This window comes from Oryctolagus cuniculus, chromosome 4 (genome assembly GCF_964237555.1).
Source record: "Oryctolagus cuniculus chromosome 4, mOryCun1.1, whole genome shotgun sequence".
NCBI classification, from domain to species: domain Eukaryota; kingdom Metazoa; phylum Chordata; class Mammalia; order Lagomorpha; family Leporidae; genus Oryctolagus; species Oryctolagus cuniculus.
Genome location: NC_091435.1, coordinates 132,448,788 through 132,464,835, shown reverse-complemented (window position 1 = coordinate 132,464,835; position 16,048 = coordinate 132,448,788). Strand labels below are relative to the sequence as shown.

At 44.3% G+C, this 16,048-nt stretch overlaps 1 protein-coding gene across 2 annotated transcripts in view; it reads left to right on the top strand.

Annotated features, from left to right (window-relative positions):
* The window catches only part of GYG1 (glycogenin 1), a 35,268-nt gene extending 20,562 nt beyond the window's left edge, over positions 1-14,706 (top strand). Inside the window, exons 5-6 of one of the 2 annotated variants that reach the window (XM_070071628.1) lie at positions 11,411-11,630; positions 13,819-14,706. In XM_070071628.1, the coding sequence (XP_069927729.1) occupies positions 11,411-11,630; positions 13,819-13,992 (394 nt within the window). In that variant the 3' untranslated portion in view covers positions 13,993-14,706. 2 annotated transcript variants of the gene reach the window in all.
* The last annotated feature ends 1,342 nt before the right edge of the window (positions 14,707-16,048 follow it).

Here is a 16,048-nt window from a genome sequence, read left to right as displayed (position 1 = left end):
TTTCATGTGGGAAGGGTTGAAAAGGTGCAGGGAGTTGCATTTCTTTTCTGTTTCAACTAATGTAAAAAAAAAAAAAATGCCAAATCCTTTGCAAACCAAAGTAGCCCATCGAGAACATTTGGGCCACCACAGCTGCTCCTCAAAGAGCCCCCATGACTTTGAAGCCTCACCCAGGTATTCAGAACATCCTTGGTAGTCTCCAGGACCGAGGAGCACCTAGGTCTTCCCTAGGTTGCGTGGGGAATGGTAGTTAGAATAGGAGACTGTGGCCTGGTTTAGAGCCACTTGGGCTTCTTGGACTTTCTTCCACAAAGCAAGAAACAAGAGTTTGTGTCCCCAGCTCCAAACATGTGCCATAAGGTCACCAACGCAATACTTAGAAAACCCAGAATCTCAGTGCTTTGGCTGTCTTGGAAGAGCGTGGCCTTTGATGCTCTGTGAAGTTTCAGCAATATGAATCAGACTTAACATGAATGTGAGCCATGAAATAGCAAAGTGATGCTTTTTTTCTGTGTATTATTTGGGTAGAACGAAATAAAGAGCTTTAATAGTTTTACCACTTTGAATGCTCAAATGTAGCTTCCAAAAGGCACAAAGTTATAAGTACATTTGTAATGAAATAATATATTTGAAATGGCTCAAATTCATGTTAAGTTTGAAAGTACCTAGCATAATGTTTGGGATATAAAAGACTTTTAATGACTATTAGAAGTTTTTTAAAGGTTTTTCCAACTGAAGGACCTATTTCATCCATATAGCATATAGAATTTGGTTTATGTAGAATGCTAGGAAAAGAATTTTCATTATTTTTTTGTCATTTAATTCCATTTTAGCTTTCTATTATACCCACTGACTAAAAGTTCTTTATATCATAGCATGTCATATGAAACAGACCTAAACCCAAGATACAGAATTCTCTGGTATTGCTCTAAGTTACCACACAAATTAGCTGGCCAACTGATTGACTACAAGCCTGATTTGCCAAATAATTTTCATATTAATGTTTTATTTTGCCCTCTTATTTGAACTGAGATAGGATCTGAGAATTCCCATTTATTTCACTGTCTTAAACTTTTCTGAGGATAGTTGTATGAATCTCTCTTTACAAGACTGTGACTCACTCACTAAGACTCTACCAAACATATTTAAAATCAGTATTTTCCCAAAAAAGAAATAGAATCATCAGCGTGGTAAATTCTCTTGTTCTTTGTATTTCTGATCTGATTGTTCAAGATGCCCTTGGCCCCAACTCTCCCCATGACCATTTGTTGAAGCTGTAGCCTTTCTATTTTCATTTCTCTCTTTTTTTTTTTTTTTTTTTTTTTGCCAGGCAGAGTTAGACAATGAGAGAGAGACAGAGAGAGGGTTATAGACAGTGAGAGAGAGAGACAGAGAGAAAGGTCTTCCTTCTGTTGGTTCACTCCCCTAATGGCTGTTATGGCTGATGCTGCACCAATCCAAAGCCAGGAGCCAGGTGCTCCCTCCCGGTCTCCCATGCCGGTGCAGGGACCCAAGCACTTGGGCCACCCTCCACTGCCCTCCTGGGCCACAGCAGAGAGCTGGACTAGAGGAGGAGCAACCGGGACTAGTACCCAGCACCCCAACTAGGACTAGAACCCAGGGTGCCGGCGCCTCAGGCAGAGATTTAGTCAAGCGAGCCATGGCGCCAGCCAATTTTCATTTCTTTTTTCTCATGCCTACTCCACCTGGAACCCTGAGGCTGTTGTAGTTTGCATCGCTCTTCTTCTTGGGTCATTGGTTGACCTACGCGGCAGTGCTGAAGCGCGCGCTGCGTGTCACACGCTCAGCACAGCCGAGGCCGGGGAAGGAACAAGGGAGCTCCTCGTCTCCTCCACTGCAGCTGCTGAGGTGTGCAGAGTCCCTGTCTGGCACGCCATGGTCCCTTTGGGGCTAAATGTTCAAAAAGAATCAAGTGGTGGCTGCACAGACATCTTGCTCCTCTTTTCTGGGTATCAGCAATGCCTGTACAGCCCAGCAACGTGGCCATCTGGTCATTCTGACCTCACCCCTAAGTGTCAATCAGATGATCTGCCTGGTCAGCTGCCCTGCCCCAGTCTTCATCACAAGGGAACAACTTCCATCTCAGACCCACCCCAGCCTTTAGAGGCCCCTCCGACAATAGGCAATGAAGGGCACAAGAAGTGACCTCATGTGGGTGGACGTCTGGCTGAGAAATCCTGTCTCAACAGAAGAGGGAGCTCACGGGAGAGGAAAAGCACGGACAGCTTCCTTCTAGCTCCCACACCCGTGGGCTTCATGCCTGTTGTATGCCAGGTCTCCAAAAAAGTTCATGGAAAAATGTGTACTATGAAAAAAAATTGTACAGAAATTTCAAAAAAAGTTTGCATCAAAATAAACTTATATTTTAATTCCATTTTTCCCCATGAGCATTTTGAAGTATCCCCTGAATCTGTGCCCTAGCAGGTTTTATTTCTGCTACCCAGAATTTTTTTTTAAACTCCATTAGCATTGTTTATAAAACCCAAGTTTCCAACTTCTTTGGAAAAGTCGGATACTTGGTGGTGTATGTCAGATGTGTCTGGTAAGGTTGGTGGCCGTTGCAGCCAGAATGATAGAGTTGCCATTTCCTGGAATGGGAACACCCAGGAGTGAAGCAGGTTCGTGGGGCTGGTGTGGGCCAGAGCTGTATTGGATGTGTTAGGTTTGGGATGTACGAAGTTTGGGGTGTATACTAACATCCTAGCAAGAGTGTAGAATAGGCAAGTAGACGTAAAAGTCAGGAGGTCAGGAGAGAGGTCAGGGTGAGACATAACCAGGAGTGGTGTCAGCAGAGAAGTGGTATTTATAGCCCACGAGACAAGGTGATGTCACCAAGGGAGTGATTATCTGTAAGAAAGAGTCCCCAAAGACTGAGCCCTGAGGCAGAAAAATAAGGACGAAGAGGGACAAGAGACCAAGGACAGCAAGGTAAGAGGAGACCCCGGGAGGTGCAGTGTTACAGAAGCTAAGCGAAGAAGTGCTTCAGGGAGGAAGGAGGGATCCCTCTGTGTTAGGCGCTGTGATAGGTCAGATAGGAAGGCAGCTGCAGATTGGCATCGGTTGTAGAAGGTGGAGGTCACTGGTGACTTTGGCAAGAGAACACTTGGTGGAACGGTGGAGGAGAGAGGCTGGTTGGAGCAAGTCCACAAGGAGGAGGCACGTTGGAGGCAGAAAATTCTGAGGCATCTGAGCAAAGGGATGGTGCCGGCTGGGAAGGTGGGGCCCAGAGAGGGTGGCGCTGATTGTTTTGTGAAAATGTGAGGTGTTAGAGCATGGGGTTTTTTATGGGATTGCTGTTAGGGGGAAGAGGACATTAACAGGCAGACAAATTGGGAGTAGAGGGGAACATGATAGTGATATCCTCGGGTAGGTGAAAGGGTGTGGGACCCAGCGCACAGTGGAGAGATCAGCCTCAGGTAGGAGCCTATACAGTTCATCCCTAGAAACAATGAATGGGGCCAGCTCTGTGACGTAGTAGGTTAAGCCTCCGCCTGTGACATTGGCATCCCATATGGGAGCCAATTCGAGTACCTGCTGCTCCACTTCCGATGTCACTCCCTGCTAATGGCCTGAAAGGGCAGCGGAGGGTGGCCCAAGTGCTTAGGCCCCTGCACCCCCATGGGAGACCTGGAGGAAACTCTTGGCTTCAGATCGGCCCAGCGCTGGCTGTTGTGGCTACTTGGGGAGTAAACCAGTGGATGGAAGACCTCTCTCTGTCTTTCCTTCTTTCTGTCTGTAACTCTGCCTCTCAAGTAAGTAAATAAGTCTTAAAACAACAACAATGTATGAGGCAGGGTGTGTGGGCACTGCTGCTGCTCGAGGGTGGATGCATGTTTTGGTTAAATGATGAGCAAAGTAGCAGACAAATGGCATGCTACCCTCAGAACAGCGCCCCCAGTGGCCTGACATGGTGAGTCTTTTCCTGACCTAGTTTGTGAAGAAAGGCCTGCCAGGCTTGGAGTCAGCTAGGCCCCAGTCTAGGTCTGCTCTTGAGAACTGACGTTGTTCTGATTTCCAGGCCACTCTTGGGAGTTGTTGCAAGGAAAAATTGGGTGGGCCCCTGGGGGCCGTGGTCCTTTGCTGTTGGGTAGCAGCTGTCTTCTGGCAATGGCACAAGCACTCCTGTGTGCCACAGCCCCAGCCTCACCGTCCACTCCCCATCTACATGATTGGCTGTACCCCATGGGCACTTGTGTTCGTGACTTGACTTAGAAGGTCAGTGGCTAAGAGAAGGGGATGTTTTGGTGAGAGAGGACAGGTGGCTCATTGGTTGGGGAAGGGCTTGTGTGCAGGTGAGTCGTGAGGCCTTGCTGCCGTATTTCTCAGACAAGTGTTAACAAAGCAGGACTGCCGCTCTCCCTCTGAATGCTGCTCTAAAAGGGCAGAGTGAGAATTCAGACTGTTTCCCTGTGCACTGTCTTGGGTTAGCGCCTGTTCTGCTCCGTAGTCTCCCCCGCGTGTTACCAGCTGTGTTTCCCAACTACTAAACTAGTCACGAAAATTCTATCTGATCTTTTGGTAGCATCAGGTCACAGGGATTACTTTAACGGCTAACATAAGCAGTATTATTGCTGGCTCGGGTTCAAACCGAGTCTTGTGATCTGGGTGACTCTTTTGAGATTCTATCAAGTTAAAATTAGAACACTTATTTTAAGAGATGTGTGCAAGCTGAGACCAATCCCCCTTAGTGGGTCAGAATGAATGGCTCTCAGTAGTTTAGAGACAATTGTGATGTATACTGAACTTTTTTTTTTTTTCCTGGCTGGCAGCTTGGTGGATAAATCAGGGAGTGAGTCAGGGAATCTTCTGCTTATCCTTGTTCTGGGGCGAGGTCAGCTCGGCTTTATCCTCTGACATCAGCATTTCCCTTTCTTATTTACCAGCTAACTATTTTGCCCTCGCCAACCAACTAGATTCTTACTGGTACCTGATTGTTGCCATAAGTGGAAGGGAGATTAAAGACAGAGAAGTATCCTGGGTTACCCTCCATGTAAGATGTGCCCTCAGATTCACATTCAGGCTGAAAGATTCTTTTAAGCATGAAATAATTTCTCTCTTGACTTATGATCTTGCTCTTCCTTACTTCATCTTGATGTGGTTATTTTGGATTTTCATAAGTGACAAGGATAAACTAAGATGACAGAAAATGACTTTTAGAAGCATTTCTCAAGAAACCTGATTGAGACATAAAACAATAATCATTTGAAGTCCATGTCTATCTACATGAGGTGAAACTCGGTAACAAACCAGACTGGAGCCTGAGACCTCCTGCTGTGCTCCTCTGTTCTTTGTCCGGTGTGTCATCAGGAAAGCTAACAGGGCAAGCCCTTCAAGCTCCTTTGCTTGTAACACAGTTAAAGCAACTCCTAAACCTTTATATAAGATGGTTTACATGATGTTGGGTGCAGATAGTGGCCCTTATACTCAGTGGGAGCTGTTGGTGATTTCCAGGATCACGAAATGGCAAAGTCTTTCTTAGCTTCCCTCCTGCCTTCCTAGCTGAGCCCCATTTTTCCCACTTAGCAGTCCTCCTCCCAGCTTCAAAGGCCCTTAGGCTGGCCCAAGCCTTGCATGCTCAATGACTCACCCAGGCCTGCTCTTCTCATAAAGAGCATGGCTCTAAAATTGGTTCTCCTACCGCTCCTTACGGCTGTCCATTCCCATAGAAGTTAGGTGTGTGGCAGTTAGACCACACCTATATCTGTCAGCGAGCTCCCCTTTCCTGCTGGCCAGGGAAGTCCCTGTGGGATTGCTGTATGCCCCCAGCATGTTTCTGACTTCCTGTCTGGTGCATCTCTCTGCCTTCACACACCTGAATCCTCATGAGCTGTTTCTGGCCCGCCCCTCAATAGCCTGGCTCCAGCTCATTTTTTAAGAAACTTACTCACAGCTTACATTTGAGTTCTTTTGTTGCAGACATTTGGGTAGCTGTTGGGAGGGTCCGTGATCCCTCTGCCATGCTGCCTTCCACAATTCTGCTCTCCTGTCTCGTCCCTCCATCCCTCCCCCCATCTTAGCAGCACTCAAGGAATTCCTCAAGTGCTGGAAGAAACAGCAGTTCCACCCCCATTTCTGACCCTGTAAGATCTCAGTGTCTGCCCCAAACAGGCCTGTCCAGAATCTCTCATGACTGCCAGGAAAGGACTGTGTGATGGATATGGTTTACAACTTGCTCGTGTAGAAGAGGTAAAGGAGGAGGGAGGATCCGTCTGCTGGCCACAGGTAGTAAAAGTAATTGAGCATTAAAAGGCACTCAGGAGCATGGATTCATGGAAGTGGAGCTGAAGACCTGAGCGACAGTGAAATGCAGAGTATGGACTTACTCCAGATGGCATTCCTGTTGACATTCAAAAATGAGGTCATGAGCCACGGAGGGATCTGCCAGCCTGAAGCCAGGATCGAGGGAGGTTGCACCAGGCTGGGACAGCTTAAGGCGTGTGTTCCTGCCTACTGCAGAGGACTGGGCAGTTGCAATGTGCAGGTAGATGAACCCTTGTGTCCTTCCTCCACCGGAGCACAGAGCCTCGGTCTACAGAACGAGGTCCTGGAGAGGAACTGGGGGCCCTGAAACACTGCCCAGCACAGTGCCCTCGTGGGTCACCTGCTCATCCTAAGAAGCCCCATCTAGGCCTTGTCCCACCTGTGTCCCTAGTCTGTGTGCAAACTGCATCCTCTAAGAGCAGTCTTTCTTCAGACAGTGCGAAGTTGCTTACTGTGTTAACTGTCTTTCCTGCTCTTTGCTTTCTATTGCTCTGCCCTCAGCTGTGCTGAGGGTATTGCCAGGGATTTCAGCCATACCTTTTCCACTTTCAGAATGATTGTCCATGGGCAGAGAGTTGTTCATGGATTAACAAATGCCACACATAGACAATGCCCTTATCATTGGTAGTGCCTTACAATGCGAGCCTTGTTGTAGTTAAGAGTCTTGGCTCTGGAGCCAGACTGCCTGCATGAAATCCCAGCCTTGTCACTCACCAGCCATACAATGCTTGATAGGTTACCTAACTTCTTCATACCTTGCTTTCCTCACATAGTCATTTTGGAGATTAGTTAAGGAAAACCATGCAGCTACTAACCAGTGCCTAGCACACGTGGGTTCCCATAGACAAGCACATTTGCTATTACTACTGCTTATTCACTTGTGAACTGCCAGGAGAGCAGATCAGAATGGAATAACATTTATACTATGTACAGGTACTTCAAAAAGTTCAAGGAAAATAGGATTAAAAGATTATTTTGATGCAAAACCAATTTAAATTAGGGGCCAGCATTGTAGTAAAGCCGCCACCTGCAATGTCAGCATTCCATTTGGGCACCGGGATCATGTCCCGGCTGCCCGGTTTCCTGTCCATCTCCCTGCTAATGGCCAGGGGAAAGCAGTGGAAGATGGCCCGAGTGCTTGGGCCCCTGCACCCATGTGGGAGACCAGGAAGAAGCTCCTGGGTTAGGCCTGGCCCAGCCTCAGCCTTTGCAATCATCCGGGGAATGAGCCAGCAGACGGATGGAAGATTTCTCTGTCTCCCTCTCTCTCTGTGACTCTTGCAAGTAAATAAATCTTAAAAAATTTAAATCTAGGCATAGTTTTTTCATAATGTGCATTTTCCATGAACTGTCAGGAGACTTCATGTTTTTATTAGAATTACAGTGTTATGACTGTGTACACCATTTATGTGAGGTCTAGGCCAGTCATGGGTTGAGACTTAGCGGTCAGTGAATTCACAAGGAGCAGGTGGGTGCTATGGCTGCGGACAGGGGAGGGGCTCAGGAGGAGTGAACATCTGGGAAGGCGGAGGAGTACGTGCTTCTGCTGAGGGCTTCGTTCTCGTTTTAGGCATGAGGACTGATACTGCTAGGAAGAGGCAGCGCCTGCCCACCCCGACCCCCAACACATACACACAGGCGTTGGACCTCTGCCTCGGGTCCCTCCACCACCGTCAGGACATTTGTTGAAGGCAGTTCCCTGAGCCCTGCCCATCTTTCCCAGACGTTGCCCAGGCCCTATACCTGCACAGAGCTGCCTCTGAACATCCCTCCCGCATTTCTTACTTTAGAATCCCCTTAGCCCTTCCAGTCGGCACTGGCCTGCTCGCCCTGCCTCGGAGCCTTGCGTGTGCTAGTACACTTACTGCTATGTAGATGGCCCGTCCCACTGTTTGGACAGAAGCATTTTGGGCCGCACACTGAGCATAGTGCCTGATGCATGGCAGTTGCTCATTTGATTGCCCTATCTTGGCACACATTTGGTCATTACGATTTCTGTCCTTTAAAGGATTAAAATTGAGTGTGTGTGTGTGTGAGTGAAGTCTATGTGTATAAAGAGAAAGCTTGAGGTGTCAGGTATCCCCTTCATTTTCAGAGGAAACACTCTGGAATAATCAGTCACCCTTAAAAAGCAGGAACTTTACAAGTAGAGCCTGTTTTTCTCACATATTTTTGGAGTGGCAGCATCGCTGGAGTGGGAGCCCAGCCCGAGAGGCAGGCAAAACTGTGCCAAATCCCATCTCTGACACTTAATAGTGGTGTGGCTTTGGATAGCTCAGTCTCAGCACCTCAATTAACACACCAGTGAACCTATTTTGTAGGAATATTATTATTCCCAATCATGTACTTAAAGAATTTAGGCTCCAAATATAGGAAACGCTCAGCTAATGACAGCTGTTTATCAAGTCCATAACATTTTTTACAAAATAAACTTTAGGATACGAAAGATTACATGAATTTTGATTGGCATATCATACTCCAATTCTTTGGTTGCCTTTAGGATAATCCACTAACATCTAATGCTGAGCGGGGTACTCAGGGATCTGTCCCTGTTTTCCTTTCTTTCCCTCCTCAAAACTTCCTCTCTGGCTCTGAGGATACTTGGTTAATCTCACAGATGCTCACCTCATATCTGCCACTCCCTGTCTGGAATTCCCTTTATTTTCACCAACTCCCCATCTGCTGTGCAAGCTTAAAGTCAACCCCACCATCTCGGCCCCTGTCCTGCCACTCTGCCGCTGAATTCCTGAGTAAATAACATGTTACTATTTGTTTTTATAGGCATAGATTTTTTCCCCCTAGCCAGAGGAGGACCAGCTTAACTCTTACTCTTTTAAAGATATTATTTATTTTGAAATATAGTGAGAGTGGGCATGTGGCACAGCGAGTTAAGCCACCTCTTGGTACCTCTGCATCCTATATTGGAGCACCTGGTTCATACCCCAGCTACTCCACTTCTGATCTAGCTTCTTCCTGATGCACCTGGGAGGCAGCAAACAATGCCCCATGTGAAACCAAGATGGAGTTCCAGGCTACTGACTTTGGCCTAGCCCAGCCCTAGCTGTTGTAGACATTTGGAAAGTAAACCAGCAGATGGAAGATCGCAATCTCTCTCTCCCTCCCACTCCCTCTTTTCCCCTTTCTCTGTGTCACTCTGCCTTTCAAAGTGATGTTAAATATACAACGTGTATACAGAAGAGTATAATTGAAACACACATGCAGTTTTATAACCCAACATTCAAGTTAGGAAGTGGGCCAGCAGTACCTTCAAAGCTCCCATTTGTCCATTCCAATCACAGCTTCCCCTTCCCCTGGAGGCAACCTGAATCATGAAATTTATATTGATTTTTTTTAATTTTTTTAAATTTATTTGACAGGTAGAGTTACAGACAATAAGAGAGAAAGGTCTTCCTTCTGTTGGTTCACTCCCCAAATAGCTGCTATGGCCAGTGCACTGTGCTGATCTGAAGCCAGGAGCCAGGCTTCTTCCTGGTTTCCCATGCGGATGCAGGGGCCCAAGCACTTGGGCCATCCTCCACTGCCCTCCTGGGCCACAGCAGAGAGCTGGCCTGGAAGAGGAGCAACCGGGACTAGAACCTGGTACCCATATGGGACACTGGAGCCACAGGCGGAGGATTAATCAAGTGAGCCAAGGCACCAGCTCCTATATTGATTATTGTCTAATCCTTAAATAGTACCTTCTGTTGTGTTTTGTTTTGCCTTTTTGGAAGTGGAGTCAAATGTATCTGATTCTATTTGGCTTATTTTTTGTCAACATAAGTATGTTGAGAACTCATCTGTTTTCTGCCTGATAGCTACAGCTATAGTTCATCCATTCATACTGCTATATTCTTTGTATTCCATTGTATGAATATACCACATGTGTTTTATTTTTTAACAAATAGAATGGATATATGAGGGGCGTCTTCAAAAAATTCATTAAAAATGCATGTTTTGAAAAAGCTATATATAGATTTCAAAACTTTTTTGCACGGAAACATCTTTAATTGTATTTTTTTAAAAGATTCATTTATTTACTTGAAAGTCACAATTAGAGGCAGTGGCAGAGAGAAGTCATCATGCACTGGTTCATTCCCCAAATGGCCACAACGGCTGGAGCTGAGCCAATCTGAAGCCAAGAGCCAGGAGCTTCTTCCAGGTCTCCCACGCAGGTGGCAGGGGCCCAAGGACTTGGGCCATCTTCCACTGCTTTCCCAGGCCATAGCAGAGAGCTGGATCAGACGTAGAGCAGCCTGGACCCAAACTGGTGCCCATATGAGATACCGGCACTATAGGCGGTGGCTTTGCCCACTATGCCACAGTGCCAGCCTCTTTAATTGTATTTTTCTTCGAATTTTTTGAAGTATCTCTCATATAACTCTAAAATCTGCATGCTATTTGACAGTCAGCAAGTATTTCGTTATGTGTTGGTGGGTTGGCTAGGATAGCTGTGATCTCTCAGCCAAGTCTGGAGCCAGGCCACAGATTTGAACCAGCTGTTCCAGGTTTCTCTCTCTCCTGGAACCAGCAGGCTGCCCAGAACATGCTCTTCTGCTGGTAGGAATTGTAATTTCTCAGAAAAGGTGGACAGAAATACCCAATGCCTCTGAAAGGTACATTGTCACTTCTACCCCCATTCCATTGGCCAAATCAAGCCATCATGACCTTGTGCAACAGAGTGTACTCCCCTGTGGAGGCTGGGAGGCATGTGCCGATGCTTAGCAGTATGTCCAGTTAGCATATGGACATTGGGTTGTTTCTAGTTTATAACGATTTCGAACAGTGTTGCTGCTGTGAACATTTTTATTCTCCCCTCTGTTGCGCATGCAGTTTCTAGAGTACACATTCAGAAGCTCAGCTCTGCTGGGTTGTAGCGCGTGAACGCCTCAACTTTACTAGGTAATACTAAGTGTGTTCTTGGTGCTTGTGCCTTTCCTGTCCATGATGGATTCGTGTTTGGTTGTGTGTATTTAACACAAATTGAAGAATTTTAAAAGGAACCGTCTCTCGGTTTTCTTTCCCAACTGCAGGATGGGTGCTATGGAACAAAATGTTGTCTATCTTTTTTTTTTTTTTTGTCAGTGCTCAGAATCCACTAATCGTTTCAACTTTTGTGTTCACTTGGCAGGTTTGGTGCAAATGCCAAAGTTGTGCATTTCCTGGGGCAAACTAAACCATGGAACTATACTTACGATACCAAAACAAAAAGTGTCAGAAGTGAGGGCCATGATCCCACCATGACTCATCCACAGTTTCTCAACGTGTGGTGGGACATCTTCACCACCAGTGTTGTACCTCTGCTTCAACAATTTGGCCTTGTCCAAGATACCTGCTCATACCAACATGTGGTAGGTTCTGGGTTTTATCTCTCTCAGATAATTGTGCATTTTTAAAAACTCAGTATATTAATACAGATGGGAAGTTTTTAGTGCTATTTTAAGCAGAGATAAGATGTTGTGGAAAGAAAACAATGACCATCTTAGAGGGAAGAAATATTACCACCAAAAAAAGTAGTAGGAATAGATTGTGTGGCAAATGTCAGTAGACCTCAGAGCATTAGAAAAGCTTTTAGAGTTTCTTATATGCTTCCATATGTTGTACCTAAAAACTCCTTATTCCACTGTCCTAAGAAGCATCCTAAAGCAGATGTCTGTAGAAACAGACTGCCACATTACACCTTTTAGAATCTACAATTTTATGTTTGTCATCCTCTTGGAAAGTATGTTTTCAGTTACAATCACAATAACATACAGTAAGTACTTTTCTAGGGCTATTTTTATTTTCTATTTGTTTTGCTATGACTATAGTATTGCAAATCAAATTTTGCAGGAGAGGTGACATGTTATCATATAGAGAACCTGTTTAACATCTTTTCTGACTTTAAAGGTTCTTCCCTGAGATTTGTTTTTAGAAGAATTGGAAGAGGATGAGGAATTAAGTTGCTATGGAGCACATTAAGATATAAAAGAATATAACTGAGTGGGTGGATTATAATTCTTCTCTTTTCTATGATACTGATTTGAGCCCTTTTACTTATCAGCATTTGTACCAAAATATACAAAGGAGAAAGGGAGAAATAACTAACACGTCCATTTTTCCTACCCTAAGTGCTTTGTATGGATCATGAAATAATACTTGTACAGTATTTGAAACAGTACCTGGCACACAGTAAGTGCTTAGTGAAACTTAGCTCTACCTTTATTGCTAACAGCCTTATAGATAAGATGAGGCTTACAGAGTAGTGAGTAGCGGAATTGGGGCTCAAATTCAGGTCTGAAAGACTGCTATCCTTATGAAAATGTGACATGGACATTACAGCCTTAAATGAAGTGTAGCACTTTTAATGGCAGAGGGAGTTAGACCTCAGATGCTGAACTGTTTTCAGCTAGATCCACTAAGCTTGGCTTAACCTTTGGGAAAGTTCATGATAAATGCACAGCCCTACATTGTAAGCAGATGAATCTGGAAGAGCCTTTCTTTATCCTTCCTGTTGCAAGTAGAAGGCAGAGGCAGGACTGAGCCAATGGGAGAACTTCCTCATGTTTCCTTGCCTATAATACACCCCTATACCAAATCCCTTGCAGTTCAGTGTATTTAAATACATACGCACACACCTATGTTTAAATACATATGGCAACACAAACAGGTCATCAAAAATTGTTCACCACCTTCTGTGAAAATCTATACCTATTTGTATTCATTCACCTTTTTCTTTGCTAAGATTCCCAGTATCTTCTCACCTTAGAGCTTTTTGGAGAGTAGCGTTGCTATTCGTTTACTGTGCATTGGAAACTTCACACAATGAGCATCAGATTTAATAAAGCATAGGTTTGCTCTGCTGGCTGCACATATATCCTCCTCCTTCCCTAACACAAAGGCTGAGAATCAGGAACCCAGGAAGTTCCTGGAATTAAAACAGTTGCTCAAAACTAAGCAGATTAACAGAAGCTACTAGATGCTACTTGGTAACCCAGATGAAAGCTTGAGCAGGCAGAAGATTTTGGTGCATAGTCTCAGACCATGCAGCTTTCCTCTATAATGTGACAACTCGTATATGTGTTGCGGCTCTCTGGTTAGGTTCTTTCAGAAGCATAGCATCAGAAATATCATTTTGTTTAAGTTCTCAACCTTTCTGAGCCCACACAGATTTGAGAATTTACCGTGAGACTTGTCTTCCTTTGTCCATTCACCTTACACTTTCTAATGAACTGTTTGCAGCTCTCAGACTTGGTCTATACACTGGCTTTCTCTTGTGGCTTCTGTAGAAAGGTATGCAGAGCTTAAACATTAACCCTAATTACTTTGTTCTCCCAATGTTTTCACTGAGTCCAGAAGTCCTCATTTTGTTAGGAAAAAAAAAAAAAACAACCATATGATCCTTGTATTTTTGTGCTTTTTGTTTATTTCATGTGATGCTTTTCAGTTTTTGCTATTTTGCATGATAATTCATCCTGGCTTTCCTCACCTTGCATTGATCGCTGTAAAATGGTCTGATGTTCAGCTCTCAAGACCTTCTGATTATGTTCTGCTTTCCAGGAAGATGTCTCAGGAGCCGTATCACACTTGTCCCTTGGGGAGACCCCGGCCACCACACAACCTTTTGTGTCCTCAGAAGAACGGAAAGAGCGATGGGAACAGGGCCAGGCTGATTACATGGGAGCAGATTCCTTTGACAACATCAAGAAGAAACTTGACACTTACCTCCAGTAGCACTGGACACACCCACTTCACAGGCACTTGTTTCTGATACTTAGCATCTAGAGCTGGGTTGAGAAAAGTCTGTTACAGCTGCTAGAGGCTTTCACTAAAACTCATCAGATGAAGGGTTTCTGTAGAGCGAGAACTGGGCAAAAGTTGTGAGGTAGCAGTTCTGTTGTATGGACAGTGTTCTGCTTGGACAGTGTTCTGCTTTTCAACACTTGACTGACTTAGCTGTTTCACGAACTTTCACTTAGGCAGACTGCCAATTATACATGGTAAAGGCAATATATATCGATATAAATATATATTGATATATCAAACTATTAAGATGGCTATATCAATTCTTTGGGGGAAAAGTACAGAGCCAGGTTCCCAGTCAGTTTCCCTTCCAGACAGCACATGGCATCCGGTCCCCTGCTTGCTTGCTTGCTTGCTTGCACCCTTCACTAGACCTGCATTGTAGAATTGCCCAGAGGCTATCAGAGTAAAGACAGCCTATAATAACACTGCTGAGTGACTCATAGCAACAATGGCATCAGCAGCTGGCGCGAACCCATTTCATTGCCTAGCCTGTGTCTGAAGATGTTCACCAGTGTTCTGTGTACAGTGAGGAGGCAGCATGCGGAAATGCTTTTGTTCAGTTCTGTATATTTGAAAATAGTGTGTTCTCTGATGGTTACCTGCAACGGCACCCTGTATGAAAAATAAAGACTCACTGCCATATCCTGATTGTTTAATTAGATTAAGAACACACACACACACACACACACACTTGGCAAAAATCTAATAGGAAACTTCATAGTGTATAAATGATGTCATATTTCTAAACAGTATAAAGCTGGACACTGGGATATATGCTTAAACATTATCTGAGATTTAAATCTAATGTTCTCCAGTGATAGTGATGGATTTGACAGGAGAAAGTGAAATCAAATTAATCTGTTACCCACACTCCATTTCCATATTCACTGGGATTTCAGATATTTATAAAGTCATCAAAGGTTCATTGTCAGTCTTGGAACGTACTCAGAAACCTTTCAGTGAAAGTACTAGACTACTAGAACTTTTTTCTGTGATTCAAAGTGATAAAATGATGAAGTATTATTAAATTTACAGATGATTCTAGATTGCAAGAGATGGTAAACTGGAGCAGGGTAGGATACAAACTGTTGTTCTGAAACTAAAGTGAGTACTCAGATATGATTCTGTTAAAGGACTCAGTAGGAAAGACTACAAAGTTTTGCTTGGGCATCTGCCGTGGCTTTTATAACCCCAGCCTTCAGTCACCCTTTGTAGTGTCTACAGTAATATTCTGCTGGTCATCTCTATTTAATATGGATGTCAGTGAATACAAAGGGATACGGAGACTTGGAGACAAGACTGGCTGGAGGCTGCATTAAAGGCTGGCTATAGGAGTTCAAGAAGAACCTGAGGACCTACCTAAAATGAAATATTAAATAAGTGATTTCGAAAGATAAAAGCGATTTGGACTGGTAGAGAGAATGAGTTAGTGTGCCTTCATGTAGGTGAAGCATTTAGCAAAGATTTAAATACATCCATGTGTCAGCTGCTGTTGCACAAAGACCTCCCAAGATTATGTGAGCTACTCAGAAACCTGGCTTCTGGATCACTGCTTGAGAGGAACAGGAACCCAGTCTTTAAAGTACATGACCTTACTTTTGTACCCATGGAATATACAATCCAAATAAAGTATATTAGAAGAGATAAGGTTCAAAGCTTTTTTTCTTTAACTGAGAAACTATTTAAAAGCATCAAATTTTGGGAGGAAATCAAACTCTGAATTTTTAATATTTACTACACTTTGGTGCTCATGTGAAAATATTAAAAGCTATCTCTTCATTGAAAATAAAGCATGTAATATGCATAAAGATGTCAAGTTATATGGCTAGAAAGTCACTGAACTGTGTTAACAATTTATTTTCCTTCTTTTAAAGGCTATGTCTTCATTAAGGTGAAGTTATTAACTTTTCCAGGCAAAGCTGCACAATTACCCTGTAAAATCTTTTCCAGGGAGCCCAAAGTAAGAGTTACTTAGTAAGAGAAA